The sequence below is a fragment of the Aphis gossypii genome, chromosome 1 (assembly GCF_020184175.1).
Source record: "Aphis gossypii isolate Hap1 chromosome 1, ASM2018417v2, whole genome shotgun sequence".
NCBI lineage: Eukaryota > Metazoa > Arthropoda > Insecta > Hemiptera > Aphididae > Aphis > Aphis gossypii.
In genome coordinates, this window is record NC_065530.1 from 18,348,057 (window position 1) to 18,366,213 (window position 18,157).

Consider the following 18,157-nt stretch of genomic DNA (forward strand, 5'->3'; position numbering starts at 1 on the left):
AATCGTTTTAAAGTTTAAAATAATATTTTACAATGTCGTCGAAATTTAATCATCGATAATTTTGTGCTAAATTTAATTACATACACACATATAATACCATATTATATAAATAAATTATTCAATACATTTAGATTTCAGCTCTCACAAAGATGGTTTAAGAAGTTTGGGTATAGTGTTATATTAAATTGTGGCAGTTATTTTGACAGTGTAAATTAATAATTATATATTATTATTGTAGTGAAATAAGACAATTGAAATAGTCAACTATTAATTAGGTAAGTTTTTTAAGCATCGCTAAAATATTATCTTTATTATAACAAAGCATTTTTTTTTTTTTTGGTGAGGAGGAGTAGGAAATGAAGTACTGAAAATATAATTAGGGATGATAGACCGTAATTTCTGATTTTATCTTTTTTTATTTTTTAAATGTACGTTATCTTAAACGAATAAAAGTGTTTCTTAAAAATTGTTTGTACTACAATACTACATAAATGAAATAATATATTATGTATTGATATTTTTAATTATTCAAAATAACAAATAAAAAGTTTTGCACTTTAAAACTCTGGTACCTGTACCTATTATTAATTACTGTTATAAAAAAGTAATATTACAATTTTTAATATTAAAATATTATAAAAAGTTACAGTATTGAATATATTGTTAAAAATTGTTTTAATCAATCTATTTTTTTTTTTTTTTTAGAAGTAAAAACTATAGTATTTTGTTGTTTATCAGAATTTGCATTTTCTTATATTTTCTTTAACAGTAAAAAAAAAACTACAAAAGTAAAATTACTTTCAAACCATTCGTTCGACAGTTGTAAATAATGAAAAGAAAAACAAACAAGTTCGCCTGTATTTTACTACTCTCTGATTAAAAAAAAAACTTTTTTGGTACCTGTGTCGGCTATATCTACTACATACATTTTTGAGGTGTGAAAATATGGATTACGTTTTTATGAATGAAATTTACTTGGACAAAAAAAAAAAAAATCAATCAACATACAAAATTGATTGAAAACATTTGATCGAACTTCACGGGATAAGTTTTGTAAATTTACATATAATTTTATGTAAATTATTTAAAGTTTTGGATTTTTAAAGGTATTGTATTCATTTATATTGCAAATATATTCAAGACGGATTGTGGAAAACGGCTAACTACGCGCATTGTTCAATTTACTAAATAAATAAAATAAAATAACTAAATTAGGTCGATTTTAATTCGTTCAGTATGAAATAGACCCAAATTTGTGTTATGTTTATAAATGCTTTTAGTTATTTACTATTAAGAGAAAGTTATATTATTATTTATAACGTTTGTGTGGGTGCTTTTGTAATGGGTACGTCTTTAAATGTCTACGTGTCTTTCGGAAAGGAAACACGGCACATAGCTCCAAATATACTGTATAAAAGGTACACAAATTGTTTTTGTTTCGTCGTTGAAGTTGCGGTTCGATTTGGAAAATGATAATACAAATAAAAAAGGCAATAGATTTACAAAATGAAAAAAATCTCGGTTTATCTGCAAATAAAGTTATCCAACAATTCAACTACGGCATTCAACCATGCAATGTCTTTATTTTAAATCTGAGCTACGTAAAGAATCAAACATTAAAAAAATAACAAATATTTAATGTTAACGAATATTTATGTGAGTATCACATATTTATATGATACCTCGCGTTATAATAAATTATAACCTGAGAGTTCGAGGCATTGCTTAAAAAAAATTACCCTAACCATCGTTCGCTCCATCTTCAGGCTAGTCTTGAATGTAGGTACCAATAATATAACCAAAGTTTAGAGATTTTTGGATTTGAACGAATTCATCGGCACACCACTGACTTCAAAAACAACGGGCACTTTTGACATTATTCTTTATTATTATATTATTAATATAATATAATAACAATGCTAATGTTCGTGATTGACTGTACAATCATGTTATCAGTGGTTTTAATAATATGTGTAGTCTAGTGGGCAGTGAGTACATACATACATAAAATATATAAAATATAATAAATTGGTAATGGAAATTGAATAGGAGGTACCAGCTTTTATCGTGTAATTATAATGATTCATGTGTTTAAAATTAAAAACATAAATGAAATAAATAAATTTATTTTTTATAATAATTATTAATAGGTACGTACGTACTAGCATTGATTAAATATTTAATCAATGGTACTAGGTATTATCAATGGTACCTAATTTAAAAAAAAAATGTATAAACACACATTTGTTTTACTCCAACCCAACCCACATTTTATTTATTATTTTAATAGGATTTTAACCTCATATATTAGTTATTATGTTTTCAAAACAATTATTATTAGTGCTTAATCCTTTTGAATGCATTATTTCAGCTTGATAAATTATCAATAGTAATAATAAATAAAATAATTACGTTTTTTCCTATTTACTCTGTATTAAAGTGTTATACTCGTACAGTCGTACATTATACCTACGGTCAAGTTCGGTCATAATATGCATCACGAATTACTATATATTTACATAAGTTATACTACGTATAGATTGTATTGTTTATGTGAATAATTGTGATGCAGTATAATACCTATACCACAATTTAAGCATATAGTCAGAATTATTTTCATTGACTAGCAATCACGTCAATAGTTATTAAAATTAAACAAATAGAAATGTTGTGCGCAGTTTTTCCCTAGGAAATTTTTATTCCGCTATTCGCGGTCGTATTAACATTACCGATTTGTCGTTCAAGTTTTCCGTCCGGCAGTGGAGAAATGCGCTCTGTCCAATCGTAGTCGTGATGTTGCGGGGCACGTAGTAATCGAAAAACGGGTACAGCTGGTCGGTACCGTTCCCGGGGGTGGAGGACGTGCGGTCGGCCTGATGCAGCGCCGACGGCGGCGTCGAAGACGGTGGCGGTCTCTGTGTGTACGTCGCCAGTTTGCCTGTAAAAAGACACACTCGGTTAGAGAATAGTATATGTGTCAGGCGGAGGAAATTGTGGTGGAAATGACTGGTAGAGGTGTTGGTGTGGTGTATTACAGGCGGTGGTGGGCGTAGAGCAGATGCGTTATTAATCATTCATTATAATATGATATATATAAATATACACGTGTATGTGTGCTCGGTCTGTTCCATTTGTTAGGAATGAAGAGAGTGACAGCAGCGGCGTGATCGCGGCGTAACAGGTACGACGTGCGTAAAAGTCGTCGGAAAGCGTTTCTCGGGCGACGACTGGCAGGATGGACGGATGGAAGTATGGCGGGGTCGCGAGAGTACGGATTTATTATTGTTATTAAACCCGCTCGGTGACATGAAAAAAAAAAAAGGCGACAAAACGCTTCTATACTACGCATTCACAGGGGGCCGTTCCGCGAGAAATGATAAATGCGCTCTTACGCGAGTCGCGCCCCCCAAGACGTTGGTCCCTCTCTACCGCACCCAGTCGGCGATATCGAGAAAAGGGTGTTTTTGACGTGTGTACATTGCACTGTGCGCCGCGCCAACCGAGACGTTTTCGCCGAGTAATTGTCGTTGTCGTCGTCAGCGCACAAGAGTGGCGATAATAACTATACCTATATACACAGGTACGCGGCCGTAGGTACACAGCGGGGATGTTCGGTGTCGAGTGACGGTAAGTGGAAAGGGCGTGAAAACATAATCAAATAAAATAGTCGGGTTCATTGTTGTATAAATACTGTGTGTGTCGACAATGATTTGAACGTATAGATAGAACGTTTTGGGGAAACGATAAATTTCTAAAACAAATATGAAGAATTTTCGTAATTTCTACGCTTACGTTATAGACAGCGTTATATCATTATATTCCTATTATTATTTTATACAAAAAAGTGTTATTAATTCTTATAAATGTATTTTTAACGATCGCGATAAGTCTTTAAAACGCTACGATTTAGCCAATACAATATAATTTGTTATTATAATCACTAAACCGTTAAATTTATAATATATCATTTTTATTTAATTCGATAAAAACGATAGTTGAGTTGGAGTCGAACTGAATTATATTTCTTGAATTTTAACAGGACGACACTATCGGTCATGGACAATTGTGGGCTATCAATAATTCGATTGTAAAAAGTAATTAATATAAAAATAGCTATTCAATATAATTTTATCCGGCGAATATCTGACCGATTTCGATTCAAATAGATATTAAAAGAAGTACGGATACCATTCTCTATAATTTTAGCATTACGAATATTAAATTATACATTTCTTGAAAATTTGTTATTTTATACTTATAATTGTAGGCCTAAAATCATATCTAATTAGTACGGAGACGAAATAGTTGAATAATAAATTAAATACTACCGAAGTAGAGTGAGAAACCCGTAGATTTTAATTCTATCGAATTCACAGAATGATTAACTACACCTTTGTTCCTTACTGGCGCATAGACAAAGCATCACAGAAGTCTTACTTTTATTGGTTCGTGACCTTCTCCAATGCGCATTCTCTGTACTCGCATCACTGCATGGTACGTGCGTGAATTAATCGTTAAATAGCGCACCGCAGCAGGCATTCGAATAATCCGATCACCACCTTGCGAACTTCGCACCGCCATTCTAAGAAAGGGTTTTCTAGGTTGACAACGCGGTCGCAACAGGTCTCGAAATGTATTAATATATAATATCTATGTACTATATCCATATTGTAATATATGGTTTGCAGATTATATTATAATTTTGTCGTGTGGCGCGTGGAATGAATTAACGCAAATGACGGGCGAAACGGCGTATCCCGGCACCAGAATATAGATAGTCATAATATATACAATGTTATAAAACTATTCCGACGGATCGGAGTTATTCGAACGAACGAGATGGTCACCGTCATAATAAAACGATAGGTTTTCGGGCGATTGAATACGAATGGTGGTGTTAAATTTGAGCACGACGATTCGAAAAACGATTTTGAGCTCGATTATACCAGGATATAGACGCGATTTCGTTGTAATCGGTCATTCGCTCGCTCGCATCTTTCCGAACTTTTTATTTCAATGGTTACCCATTTCCTTTTTTGTTACTTTAAATATTTCAGTAATGGGGATCGCTTCTCGATTATTTGCTGACAGTAGCACGTCATGAGTTCAGAGTTTCCGATTTAATTATACCAACAGTGATTAGCAATATTGTAATATCGTTGGAAAATATGGTAAAAAAAAAAAAAAAAATAAGAAGAAATAGATATAATATTAATTATGAAGTATAGGTAGGACGTTTTAACCGGTCTGAAGTCAATAAAATCGACCGAAATCAAGTGATATATAATATCGGATAGGGTGTCTACTCGAGTAGATAGAGTACCGTTTACCTGGTCTATTTGATTTAGTCAAATATTATAATGTATTGAAATATAACGTTTATCGAATCAATCAAATTCTCTCTGAATATATTAGGTTATATTACCTTTGTTTACATTTGATATGAATAATCATCAGTATTGATTGTGTTATACTAACACAACATGTTTAAATAATATTTGAACTGCATATATAGTATAATATATATAATTAATAGTATAGGCAAGTGCTGTCTGTTAAAAAAAAAAAAAAAAAATGAATAAATAATTTTTCTAAGATTCATCAAACTGTATCATTATTATTATAATAATATTATACGATATATGTATAACTTATAAGTGATAGATATAATGTGAAATGTACTTTTTAAGCATAATTATAATCACTAATATTATAAAAAATTATTTTTTTCTTACAAAACATTAAACGTTTCTATTACTTGTTTCGATAATCCCGCCTTATACATATTTATGGGAGTTTAAAAGATGAAATGTAATTTATTTTACACTGAAATCTTTATTTTTTTTTCTTGTCAAATCGTTTGTGAAATCAGATAGTTTATATTCTTTTCATTTCCATTTGTTGTTTAGTTCAATTATATAAGACGTTAATTCGTTAAAATTTTCAAAATAACAGTCTGGTGAAAATTCAATTGAGAATATTGATCTTGAAAGTCTGCTGGTAAATAAATAAAAGAAACAGACAAATAAGAAGCAAGAAAAACCAAAAAAATTGGATCAACTCCAGGCTATATAACTGTTTCGAAGTAAATACCACGGGAGTCGAACGACACAGTGTTCTTTGGTAGCAACTATTTCTATATTTCTATACAACACTACAAGGTTATTATTTTTTCACATATATATATATATATTATATATCAGTCTTCTTTAATAATTGGACTTATGTAAATACATGCGATGTTCATTATAATAGTTATTAAGTATAGTAGCGAAGTAGCATTACATTTAAAATTTTCAAGATCATTATATTTTATTGATAATTTTATTATATTTCAAATACAATACTAGTGTCTAATATTAATATTATGTTTTTATAGGAAAATAAGTATATTAAACTTGAATCGATAGTTTATGTACTTATAAATAATATAAAATTGTTTTATGTTTGAAACACGTTGAACGATATCGTATAGACTTTATGTTTTGTACAGTTTCACGATTGTAGGTAATAAGTTCATAAATATGGATTGTAAAATAGCAAATGGTGCTAAAAAAAGGGGCCATTTTCGTCCCTAGCCATAAATTACCCTAGAAATTTGTTCCTAGTGACTTTCCACAGTTTCGCAAACGGCCGATCGGACAAAAACTTATTTTTCAAGCACATAAATATTATACAGACAAAAGCGAGTCTGAGGGGTACAAAATGCTTTCGAAAAGTTTGTCCCCATGGACCTTTGGGTTTATCACGGCATTCGATCGATTATCATGAACCCAATGTTGAGGTTTTCTCTCTGCTTATTTTCAGGCTGGCAAATTATTTGTTCACTTTATAAATTTACAACGTAGAACAATTAATTATAAAAGTTGTCGAGAAAGAGTATTCTTTGAGTTAGCCCGATACATAGTGTTGGAATTGAAAATTTTTCTTCATCTCCTTGGCCAGCGGAAAGAGAGTAGAATATTGAAAGAGGGACGTGGGGAGGTTTATACAAGTAAAATTAAAAGCAAGTTTCTCATCAGTCGTTTGGGTCAACAAATGGAAAAACTTTTTTCAGACCAAATTAACGACATAGAATGGAAAAAATGATAATATATTATATATTCAAATTGTATCACAGTCATGGGCAAAATAAGGAAAATAGTTTATAAATCTTCTACCGAGGTGTTTCATTATAATAACGGTGGATGCAATACTCTTATATCGTTCACAAAAACTAATTTACTTATATTATATACTCGGCTGACGGATTAGACGAACGGTGAATACATTTTTTTTTTTAGAGTTGTACGATTAACTTTTGTTGAATTTGAGATAACCTTAATAAAGATATACTCATATTTTCTGAAAGCTATAAGGAAAAATGGAAAAAAAAACGTAACAAATTTAAATTGTTATTGAAGTAGAGCCATTCAAATTTTCTGATTCCTACGAATTTCCATTTTCAATTTACCAACGAATGGCCTAACGTAGCTACAGGGTATAAGCGGAGAAAAAGTTTCCTCAGTTTTGTTGATTGCACTCCCGAGACCTGTGAACTGATCAACGTTTTCGTATCCATTTAGGGTACTGACGGATATTACCCTGTGCTAATTCTTGACCAAACTACCGTGAACCAAGTGTATTTTAACATACACTTCAATCATGATTACCTATAATAACTTAGTTTATGCGTGTGTGGTGATTATGTATTAGTATTAAAAAAAACCCTTTTCATGCTTGTTCTCACAGTGAATATACTCCTATGCCACTTTGATTAATTTAATAATAATTTAAAATAATTAAGTCGGTAAAATTAATATAAAAAGTTAACGATTTATTATGTTATAGGTTTATGTATGGTAAATCCGTATTTAATTATTTTTATATTATACAATTTTACCACTGAATTTTAATATCATAAACAATATATTTGACTATTAATGCGTAGAGCGTTAAATTAAATGTATAATTACAGACAAAATAATAAAACCATTTATAGAATATTTTTAAAAACAAACGTGAATTACTCTTGAATATCAATGTAAAAAACGTTGATAAATTTAAATTCCCAAGCGTTTCAATTAACATAAAATGATTTTAAAAATTAAAACACACTCACAAACACTATATTTATTAAATCTATATTTGCAGAAACTTTTAGTGTACAAACATTGTTTCTTTTGCGCTATCGAATCTTGAATTACACGTTAAAACACAATAAAAAAAATTATTTTCTTTGTTGGTCAACACTTTTTTAAAACAAATAAAATGTATTAAACAGTATTATTAGATTAAAGTATGTACCAAAAGTCTAAACTTACTTCTAAATATATACATTTACAATACGTTTACAAAATGTAACTACGTAAAAAAAATTGAAAAATTAGACAGTAATGAGATTTAAATTGCTTTTTTTATGTCATTTATTGATCAACGTGTAAAAATATTACAAAAAAAAGCTAATTAATATTTATTTGCTATTTGGGTTTTAATTGGTTTGTTTACATGATTGTAGCATTTTTGCATTGTAAGTATCTAAAATAACTAGATTTGTAAGTTACACAGTTTTCAACTGTAATTTATGATCATTCCCTAAAATAGATGTTGTTGTATCTCGTCTTCATAATAATATAATATTACAACATGCTATTTTTATAAGGAGATATAATATAATTTTTACTTATGCACTTGAATGATAATGTTTTAATATTGCCAATGATGACAATATTAAAGCGTTGATGATCTTTCAATTAATATATGAAATTAAGTTATACATTATTTTGTGAATTTTTGATAATATTAATAGAGATTAAATATACTTAATTGATATATTAAAAAAATATACATTTGAAAGGTTTGAATTCACAATTTTGTTGGTTTGAAATTTTATTCTTCACTTTACAATTTTTAAATTTATAACTAATAAAAATTATGTATTTAAATATATACTTGGGTCATAGTATAGAATAAATAATGAAGATCCTTCAAGAAAATATAAATGTATTCAAAAAATATGACCGCCGGATTTAATTAAAACTTATTTATTTACGTAGAGGTGTAGTTAATTATTGTTACTAACTGGGTATGAAGTTGATGTAGGTAACATAATAATTGCAACATAATATTTATAGTATTATTTAGTATAAATTTAAATTGTTTTATTTACGAGATATTATTTATTATATAGTGTGTACATTAATAAGTGTAAGTTAAACATTTTTGATTGTTTATTATTTAATGAAATAATATTGCAATACATCTCAATGATAACATATAAATAATTTGGAAATTTTATTAGATTTATTGTAAAATGATAAAATTGTTATAATATACAGTTGAACTATTTCCGAGGCAAGTACACACAACTATATTGACTACCGATGTTTACGTCGGCATACATTTAATTAAAACATGTAAAATGATATTATACAGACGTTGTAGGGGTGTTGTACTAAGCGACAAAATAATTTATTTTACTAGGTATCCCTACAAACCCAATACGACTCATTGGTTATAATTGGAATAGAAAGGTCTTGTGTTTAGTTCAGTTTATCATAATGTTATTATAGAACATAGTAGTAATGAACAACAGTAAATATTTTATGAAGCGAGTACAACTATAATATTAAATACACGGATACAATTTATCTTTTATTAAATAATTGTTATATTACAATTACAACATAATACAATATAAACTTCAAAAAACTTAAAAATTTTATCAGTACTTATTAAAAATAATAATAATATAACGAAAATTAAATGTTTACACTCTACAGCAGGTGTGCTGTACATTTTATAGACGTTTTTTTTCTCCAAGAGTATTCGTCTACCGTAAATGGAGTTATGCTTTTTTTTCCTCAGCATGCAAAAAATCTATAAACCTGAAATGTCATAGTTTACTAATAAAAAAAAATTAGCAATAACAGTTTTATAGCGGAACGGGAACTCTTTTACGCTTGCGTTTTACTAAACAAAATACTTTACTAACAATTTGTGTATGCATTCATAATAAAAAAAAAAGTATTTTTAAATTAAATTTAAACTAACTCAAAAATGGTACAAAATTATGTTAAATTATAATAAAAACACTAATATAGTATTATTATTATTATTATTATTTTCGAAAATAAAAAGTTTATTTTAATTGGTTTTATTCAACTACCCGGTATTTATACTAAAAATGCAATTTTTGAAAATGTCATTTAGTTCTTTCAAACTTTTTTTATTTATAATACATTAAAATTAATTTACCCCTATAAGCAAAGCTTCTGTTTGGATAAATAAGTTATTATACATTTTTAAAAAATAAAAAATGTATAATAATTAAGTAATAAATATATAAAAATTTCTATAACATAATAAATAATAAACAAAAATATACTTCAAGTTCGTGTATCAACCATTGTACAATAGAATTTTTTTCTAATAGATAATATAATTCAATTTTTTATTTACATTACAGAACATTTTTTTTTTCAATATTGACATTGAATTAAAATAATTTAGACTTAAATAATCTAGATAATGTTTCCCAAAATATTATTTTGTATAATTTACTTGAACATCATAAACTCTACTTTCCATTTTACAATAGGTATGTAAACATTTAATTTAGCAATCATACAAATTAAACAATATATTACGTGTTTTACAAGAGTTCATGACAATATATTGTCGACCGGCACATCAGAATTTTTTATAGAGAATGTATAATATACTTTTGTTTATATTAATGCCAATATTTTAGTCTCAAAAACTTTTCAAAAACATGTTAGTACCTATTTTCCACCTTGCATCATATGCGCACATACATGTGTGTTCAAAGTAAATAGTATTTTGTACATGTTTATACAATATACCTACATACATATTGACGCATGTAAGAAAACAATAATGATTACAAAGTCCTATTAAACTGTCAACGACAACAACTTTGTCGGGTTGGGCGATACTTTACCATTAGTAGTTAAATGTTTCCAAGAAAGAGTACGCATTTTTTATTCAGAGCTGTTCGTAATCAAATTTAGATTTAGAACAGAGAACGCAATATACTGTAGGTGAAGGTTTCAGTGTTAAATTATTAGTTTTCTTTTTTTTTTTTTTTAGTATTCCCACCAACACTTTTTCACGGAGCAGTCGTGCTCCAAAAGTTTCACATATCCCTACTATATAGGTTTAAAATTGGATACAGGTCGTAGGTTCAATACTAAAAGGTTCTAAATCAAGTTTTTTTTTTGTTCAAAGTGAACTTTTTCACATGAAATTAGGTTACATTAAAATGCGTATCTTAAAAACTCGGGACGAATTTTCCATTCTTAGTATGTAGCTACAAAACTGCAGACACGTGTTGTATCGATAAAAAAAATTGACGATGGAAATTAAAGGAATAAATAGCATAGATATATATATATTTTTTTAATTTTAATTAAAATATATCTGGGTACCTAGATATCTAGGTAGTAGGTATAAGATGATATAACAAAACAATATTGAATATTTGGAATAAGAAGCCACCCCTTAGTGACACTCGACTGAGAGTTGTTGGATTAGCAGACTAACAGACTATATTAATTAATAATATATATATATTTTATTTTTATATTAATTAGTTTCCTAACAAGTCACTGCAACAGTTCCTTTTTAGTTGACATCTGGGATTATCAGGTAAAGTGTGGGTGCACAAGTTTTTTATGAGTGGGTTTTTGGTATGTTTGGAGACGGGTGTGAAAGCTTTTGCAGATGCGTATAGTTTCTTCTATCACAATTTTAAGTGAAAGGTCATTATATTGTGAAGTTCAATTATATATAGGGTGGAGCATTTGTTATATTCATAAAATAAATATTCTAGAATTGTTGGATTTGGTTGGTGTTAGAGAATGTTGCAGTGGTGAGTGCCCCATTATTGAAGACCAAGTAGGTATTTATTATTTTTTGATAGGAATATAATAAATGATTTTTTAATTATTATAATGTAATATAAAACATAAATAATAATAGTAAAAAATATTTTACCAACCATTATATTCATTTTAAAATTTAGTCAGTATTTCAACGTATAAATTATCCACGAAATTAAAAAAAAATATATTTTTTAAGCTGTCTAAAAGATATGAAATCATAAGTTTTTTTTTAACAATTACATAATAATAAAATTCTACTTCACAGAGGGCATTTTTACAATTTTCCAACAACCTAAAAATCATTGTTTGGGTTTCGGATACTATTCCCGTGGGGCATGAAAACTTTTTACATTTATCTGAAACTTTTTAATGATCCTAAACTAGGAATTAATTTTGCCTATTATGAATTGTATGTTCTATAGTTGTATATTATTGATTTGTGAAAGACATTTGAATATTAAAAATAAAAAATAAAATTTAGGGTTAATTATAATCATAAAATATTATAATATGTTACTATATAATATAATATAAAATAAAAAAATATCAACATAAATTTGTTAAGTAAGTATTTATCATACTCTTATAATAAATAGTTGCTTAATTATTTTATTAATCATTGAATTAAAGTTTATAATTTAAGGTCTTAATATACTTATAAATATTATAAGTATATAGTGTAAAATACCAGTAATATACGGCAATATAATACCTATATTATGTTTTCACAAAATCTTCATGGAATACCTCGAAAACACGAACTAGCAATATTGACGTATATTAAATTATAAAATATTCTCAAGGTTGAGTTCTTACATTTAAATTTTATTAGAGAATACTACCCTTGTATATTTTGTCTCCGTGTCTTGTCTGTATATTTCATTATACTCGCTGTAGCAACATAATGTACTCCAAAATATATTAATAATTATAATTACAGTATTAAATCGAATGGCCTATGTACGTTTTAAGCCCGTAAAACATTAACAACAACACACCGCGAGAACACATTTTCACCTCACGTCGCGAAGTATAAAAATCGTACGCGTTTTCCCTGTGGCATGCGATGAAAAGTCGATGATTGCTTTAATTAACTTCTAATAATATTATCAACTATCTACTATATAATAGATATACCGACCGATTTGCTCGTCAAGGATACCGGGGGCTATAGATTCGAAATCCTAATTGTTATGCTTAACGCCGCGCAGGACGAAAGTTCGATTTGCTCACTGTTACCTTTAATACCGCCTACCTGTTTATTCGGTCTTACTGATAATATAATAAATTTTATTGAACGACGCGAGTACATTATATGGGCCTATGCTAATAATCGCGCGATACGTGTTTCTGCGAATCGTCTCCGTGTTATCGTGTATAGGTGCACTACTGAACACCGCCAACAGTTGTGTTGTTTACTGCCGGAAATAGATGGATTACAGGCACCTATGGGCTGTACAACACGAACATATCGTGTTGACATTATCACGAGCAATATTGACAAGATCGACGATTGAGCGGGCCGAGTACGAATGTTTGCTGACCGGCTTGGGTTTCGTATCTACTGTAACCGTATACCGCGTTATTAGACCACCGTACACTGTACGAGTGTAGTGACCACCGGTATAATTGTACACGGATCGTTGCGATATGGACGTGCAATTAACTTCCACGTATATATGATTAAACTGACCGCCGGTTGCGTTGTCACGATGACGATGATCGCGTTACACACTTACACGTCGGCGGTGGCCCCGGGAGGGAATTGAGCGGCGATCGATATTCGTCGCCGTTGAATATTATTATCGCCCCGTCATAAATTGTTTTGAGACCAATGTGACGACTTAGCAACTGGTGTGTTCGAGTCGGTTCTGTACTTTGAATTGACATTTTCCGAGAAATCACGGCCAAGGTACATCGAATCACTGGCGCATCCGCGAGGGAGGCTTTGGTGCTAAAGCCCTCGAATATATATATTTTTTACATTATTTTATATATTTTAGAGTTTATTGATTTGTCAGAAATGTATAACATTTATTTACTATTTTTTTCCAATTTATATTAGATATAGATTATTAGTTGTACAAAATACGATTTTTAATTGGCAACTGCCAATCTATTATTTTGCAAAATATTGTTTTTAGATTTCTATGGGTAATATAGCAATTAGGTCAATTGATCGTCAGATGTCGCCTTTGATCAATAACGTGGCGATAATAATAATAATTATTACAGCTGTTGGCTGTCGATGTCATGAAAGACTCGTTTGGGCGGTTTAACGGTTCAGTCCATCCTGTTTTTCTATAGTGTATACTGTATACTAAGTTTCAATATGTATTCTATACGAATTCGATTTTTAGCGTAACAACCAAATATAATTTGTAATTGACCTTAAATAAGCTCTCTGACGAGTCAAAAACGAACCAAGTCTCGTACAAAAAGTACTCTACTTAATTATTTAAGTATTAAACTAAAACTTGCAATAATCAATGATCCTCAACCGCTAGCACTATAATTGGACTCGACATCAACATCTGATACTGTTGGTAATTATGAACATTTTTTCTTATGATATAATATCACTATTTGACAATAAAAAATTCACGACAAAGAAAAAATGTAAGTCTTACAACATGTGTGGATCTTGAATAACAATTTAAATTTTTCTTATCAACAAATTTACTATCAAAAATAACCAAACATATTAATTGGTTAACTAATTAAACTCTTAAATGGCTAATATATTTGAAAATTGGAGATAATTCATCGTGTAAAGTTTGCGTTCCTATTATTTTCATCTTCTGATACATTCTGAGACTAGTTATAATTATAAACTTATAACAAATCATTTAATATATATTTATCAAAAAAAAGTTAAATAATTGGAAAAACGGCCTAAAAATTGTGAAAATTCGGAAATTTAAATTATCATAAGAAAACTAATTGAAAAGTTGTTCATGTTATAGATTTCATACCTGGAAAATTATTATCAAAAACAAATTGACAAAGTTTATCACCAACTGTCTTAAGAAAATCAAGAAAACTTAAATTACTAATAAAAAATGATTTTGTATGGATACTATGGACGCAAGGTATTTATAGGTAAACTGAGATTGTGGAAGTTTAACATTGAACAATAACCTGAGAGCAACGAAGGTAATTTTCGATCATTGTTTATAGCACTAATTGATTTTGGCAACAAAAAAAATTCAATACATAATTTAGCGACATATGGGAAAAATTCCACATAATATATTTATTGGATATTCAAAATCAAATTATAAATGCTTGTAATGAAATTATTTCAACACAACTTGAAAATTAAATTAAGGATGCTAATTGTTTTATCGTAATTGTGTAATTGTAGACGAAACATCTGCTATTTTATTAATTGAACAATTCTAGTTTCGTGTAAGATATATTGAGTCATTTGATGTAACAATTTTAAAAATTTATACAAATAGAATCAACTACGAGTAAAACTTTAGCAGATGTACTTTTAATCACATTATATAAATATATATAGTATTAATATAAATTATTTACGTGGACAAAGGTACGACGAAGCTGTAGCGATGAGTGGTAAATTTAAAGGTGTATAACAGAAAAATATCCAACCGCAATTTTTGTACATTGTGTTTCCCAACTTAAATTTAGCATTATCTAATGCTGTTGTACGTATGAGGAATAGTTTTGAGATTATAGAAAAAATATAAACGTTTTTGAGTATACTAAAACGCCAAATTAATTAAAAAATCGTATTTAAGTTTAAATTCTTGATATTAATAAAACTTAATGATGACACTATTTTAAATTATATAGATTGAACGGCACAATTCAATAATAGCATTCAATCAATTTTTATTACTAGTAATGGCAGCGTTAATAAAAAATTAACCATAATTCAGTCGTAGGACTGTACGTAAAGACTCACTATCGGGTGAAATTTTAATTTTATTCGTCAATCTATATATATAATTTCATTACTTTGTTCTGAAAAACTGTTATATTATTTAATACTTTAACAATAAGTAAAATACTTCAAAATATAATTGATATAGATTTTTCTATTACAGTTGGACAAGTATAGAAAGGAGTATCTATTTTCCGTCTACTAAGAATTAATGCCAAAAATAAATTTAAAAAATTATTTTTAGAAATACAACACTTTGCCACTAATTTAAACTTAACTATGTCTCTACCGAGGCACCTAGGATAACAAAACACCTAATTAAATGGTGAAAAATACCAGCAGAAAATATTGAAGAATACTATAGACGTTCAATCTTTATTCCGTAGATTGATTCATTTCTTAATAGTCCTTCTGATCGATTTTTAAAACACAAAACTCTACTTATAAGTTTTAAATGTCTTCTGCAAACCAAAGATAATCCGACAGATGAAAAAATTTCAAGTTTTAAAAATCTTTTCAAATTTTATGAAAAATATAAGCCACAAAATAGTTTTTCCGTCGCTAAAGCAGAAGCTGAATCTTAGTATTAACAATTTAAAAACTGTTCTTATATTTTACCACTAAATATAATATTGATAGTTTAAATCGAGTCGTATCGAATAGTTATCGGGAAAAGTATAGTTTTCAGTTCTTCAACACCCATATAATTATATTTTTTATAGTCACTTTATAGCCAACAATATGCGTGTTGTATAAGAATGAGATATATTAAGACGACATCTAATCAGTCGGTTAAAGTCAAATGTTGAATAGAAGTATAGCACAATAAATATATTACAAATTTACTAACTAAACTAGCCCAACGTCACTGTAAAGGTTACACGCCGCGGCCGTACTTAATGGTTATAAAAAATAAACTTGGAGCAAAAAGCATTTCCCTAGCCCCTCGAGAGTGTCACCCCGGGGGAAATTAACCACGCCTGTCCCAAATAAATACTGTCTAGTGTAGGCGAAAGCCTCAAAGTATTCCGTTAAAAAAACACTTTATGTAGACGGCGAATATGCGGTCAGATTGTATCGTAACTGAACTATTTGGGTATTTTTTTGTCTATTCCACGTGATACAGATTTTAGCGATTCATGAAGGTTGGGAAATTTCGGTCAGTTTAGTCAGTACAAACATGGCAGCATATGAATTTGTAACTCCTCAGCCATTCACATACAAACAACGCCGATCTGAATTCCCAAACAATATATAAATTAATATTCTAATTAGACACATTTCAGAGGATCCGTAGCTTCAACACTAAAATTCATTATGTGCAGACGTACGGGTATATGGGTATACAGTGTTCAGATTTTACGACGCATTAAAATCAGTTATAAATTGTGTTTAAATAAGAAATAAAACAAGTAACTAACTTAATTTAAAGATCATTGGTGTGAAAAAAGAAACGGAAAAGTATTATATTCTTATTTTGAAGTTTGAAAAATCAACTACACTTTGTTATACTTTCTATATTACTTTAAAATATAACGAAAAGTATATAGATCAGACAAAAAGAAAGTCGTATTAAACATAATTTTAGTTATAATAGAGTAAACATTGTTTTCATACATACAATTTTGTATAGGTGGGTAATACAGTGTCATTATGATTTTAATAATAATTTTCTTTCAACAATTCATAGTCAAAAAAATCTCTATTTATATTAAGTAAATATTTAATTTGGGTATACTAGACGTTCCCAAATAAGCCCTAGCATCGTTTATTTTTATTATTATTTTTTTAAATAAATCTCTTTTTTAATTTTCATTCATAATCTCATACCTAAAAATTACAGTTTCCAGCAAACCGGATTACATATTTTTGGTGACCGAATATATGCGTATTATTTACTGGTCGTAAAAAGCCGGAGGGATTAAAAAAAAAAAGGTTCTTATTAGCGTCGTTTTATTTCCAAGTTGAATAATAAATTAAAGTAAATGTAACTTCAACTATAACATTTTCATTCCTGTATAATACAATATTTGAAACACGATGTTAATGTTTCTAAATAATAAATAAATCCTCATTGATATAACATTTATATTTACTAAACACCATGTAATTGAAAACTATACTAAGCAGCATAGTTATAAAGCTTGTTATACAGTTTATATTTAAACATAGTATAATAAAATAACATAATATTAAAATACCAATATACAATAACTATAATAAAAAATATGAGAGAAAACAGAAACGATTCAAATTCGAAAATTATATTATATCATTAAAATACGAATTTAAAGTATAGTGGTAATAAAAATAAAAATGTATTAACTTATTGAGATGAATTTAAGATTGTACATGTCTA

At 28.6% G+C, this 18,157-nt stretch overlaps 1 protein-coding gene across 1 annotated transcript in view; it reads right to left on the bottom strand.

Annotated features, from left to right (window-relative positions):
- LOC114131934 (inactive tyrosine-protein kinase 7-like) overlaps positions 1–18,157 on the bottom strand; it is a 222,119-nt gene that overhangs the window by 77,349 nt on the left and 126,613 nt on the right. The window contains exon 2 of the mRNA XM_027997286.2: positions 2,730–2,938. Within this exon, the coding sequence (XP_027853087.2) occupies positions 2,730–2,938 (209 nt within the window). The remainder of the gene's footprint in view (positions 1–2,729; positions 2,939–18,157) is intronic.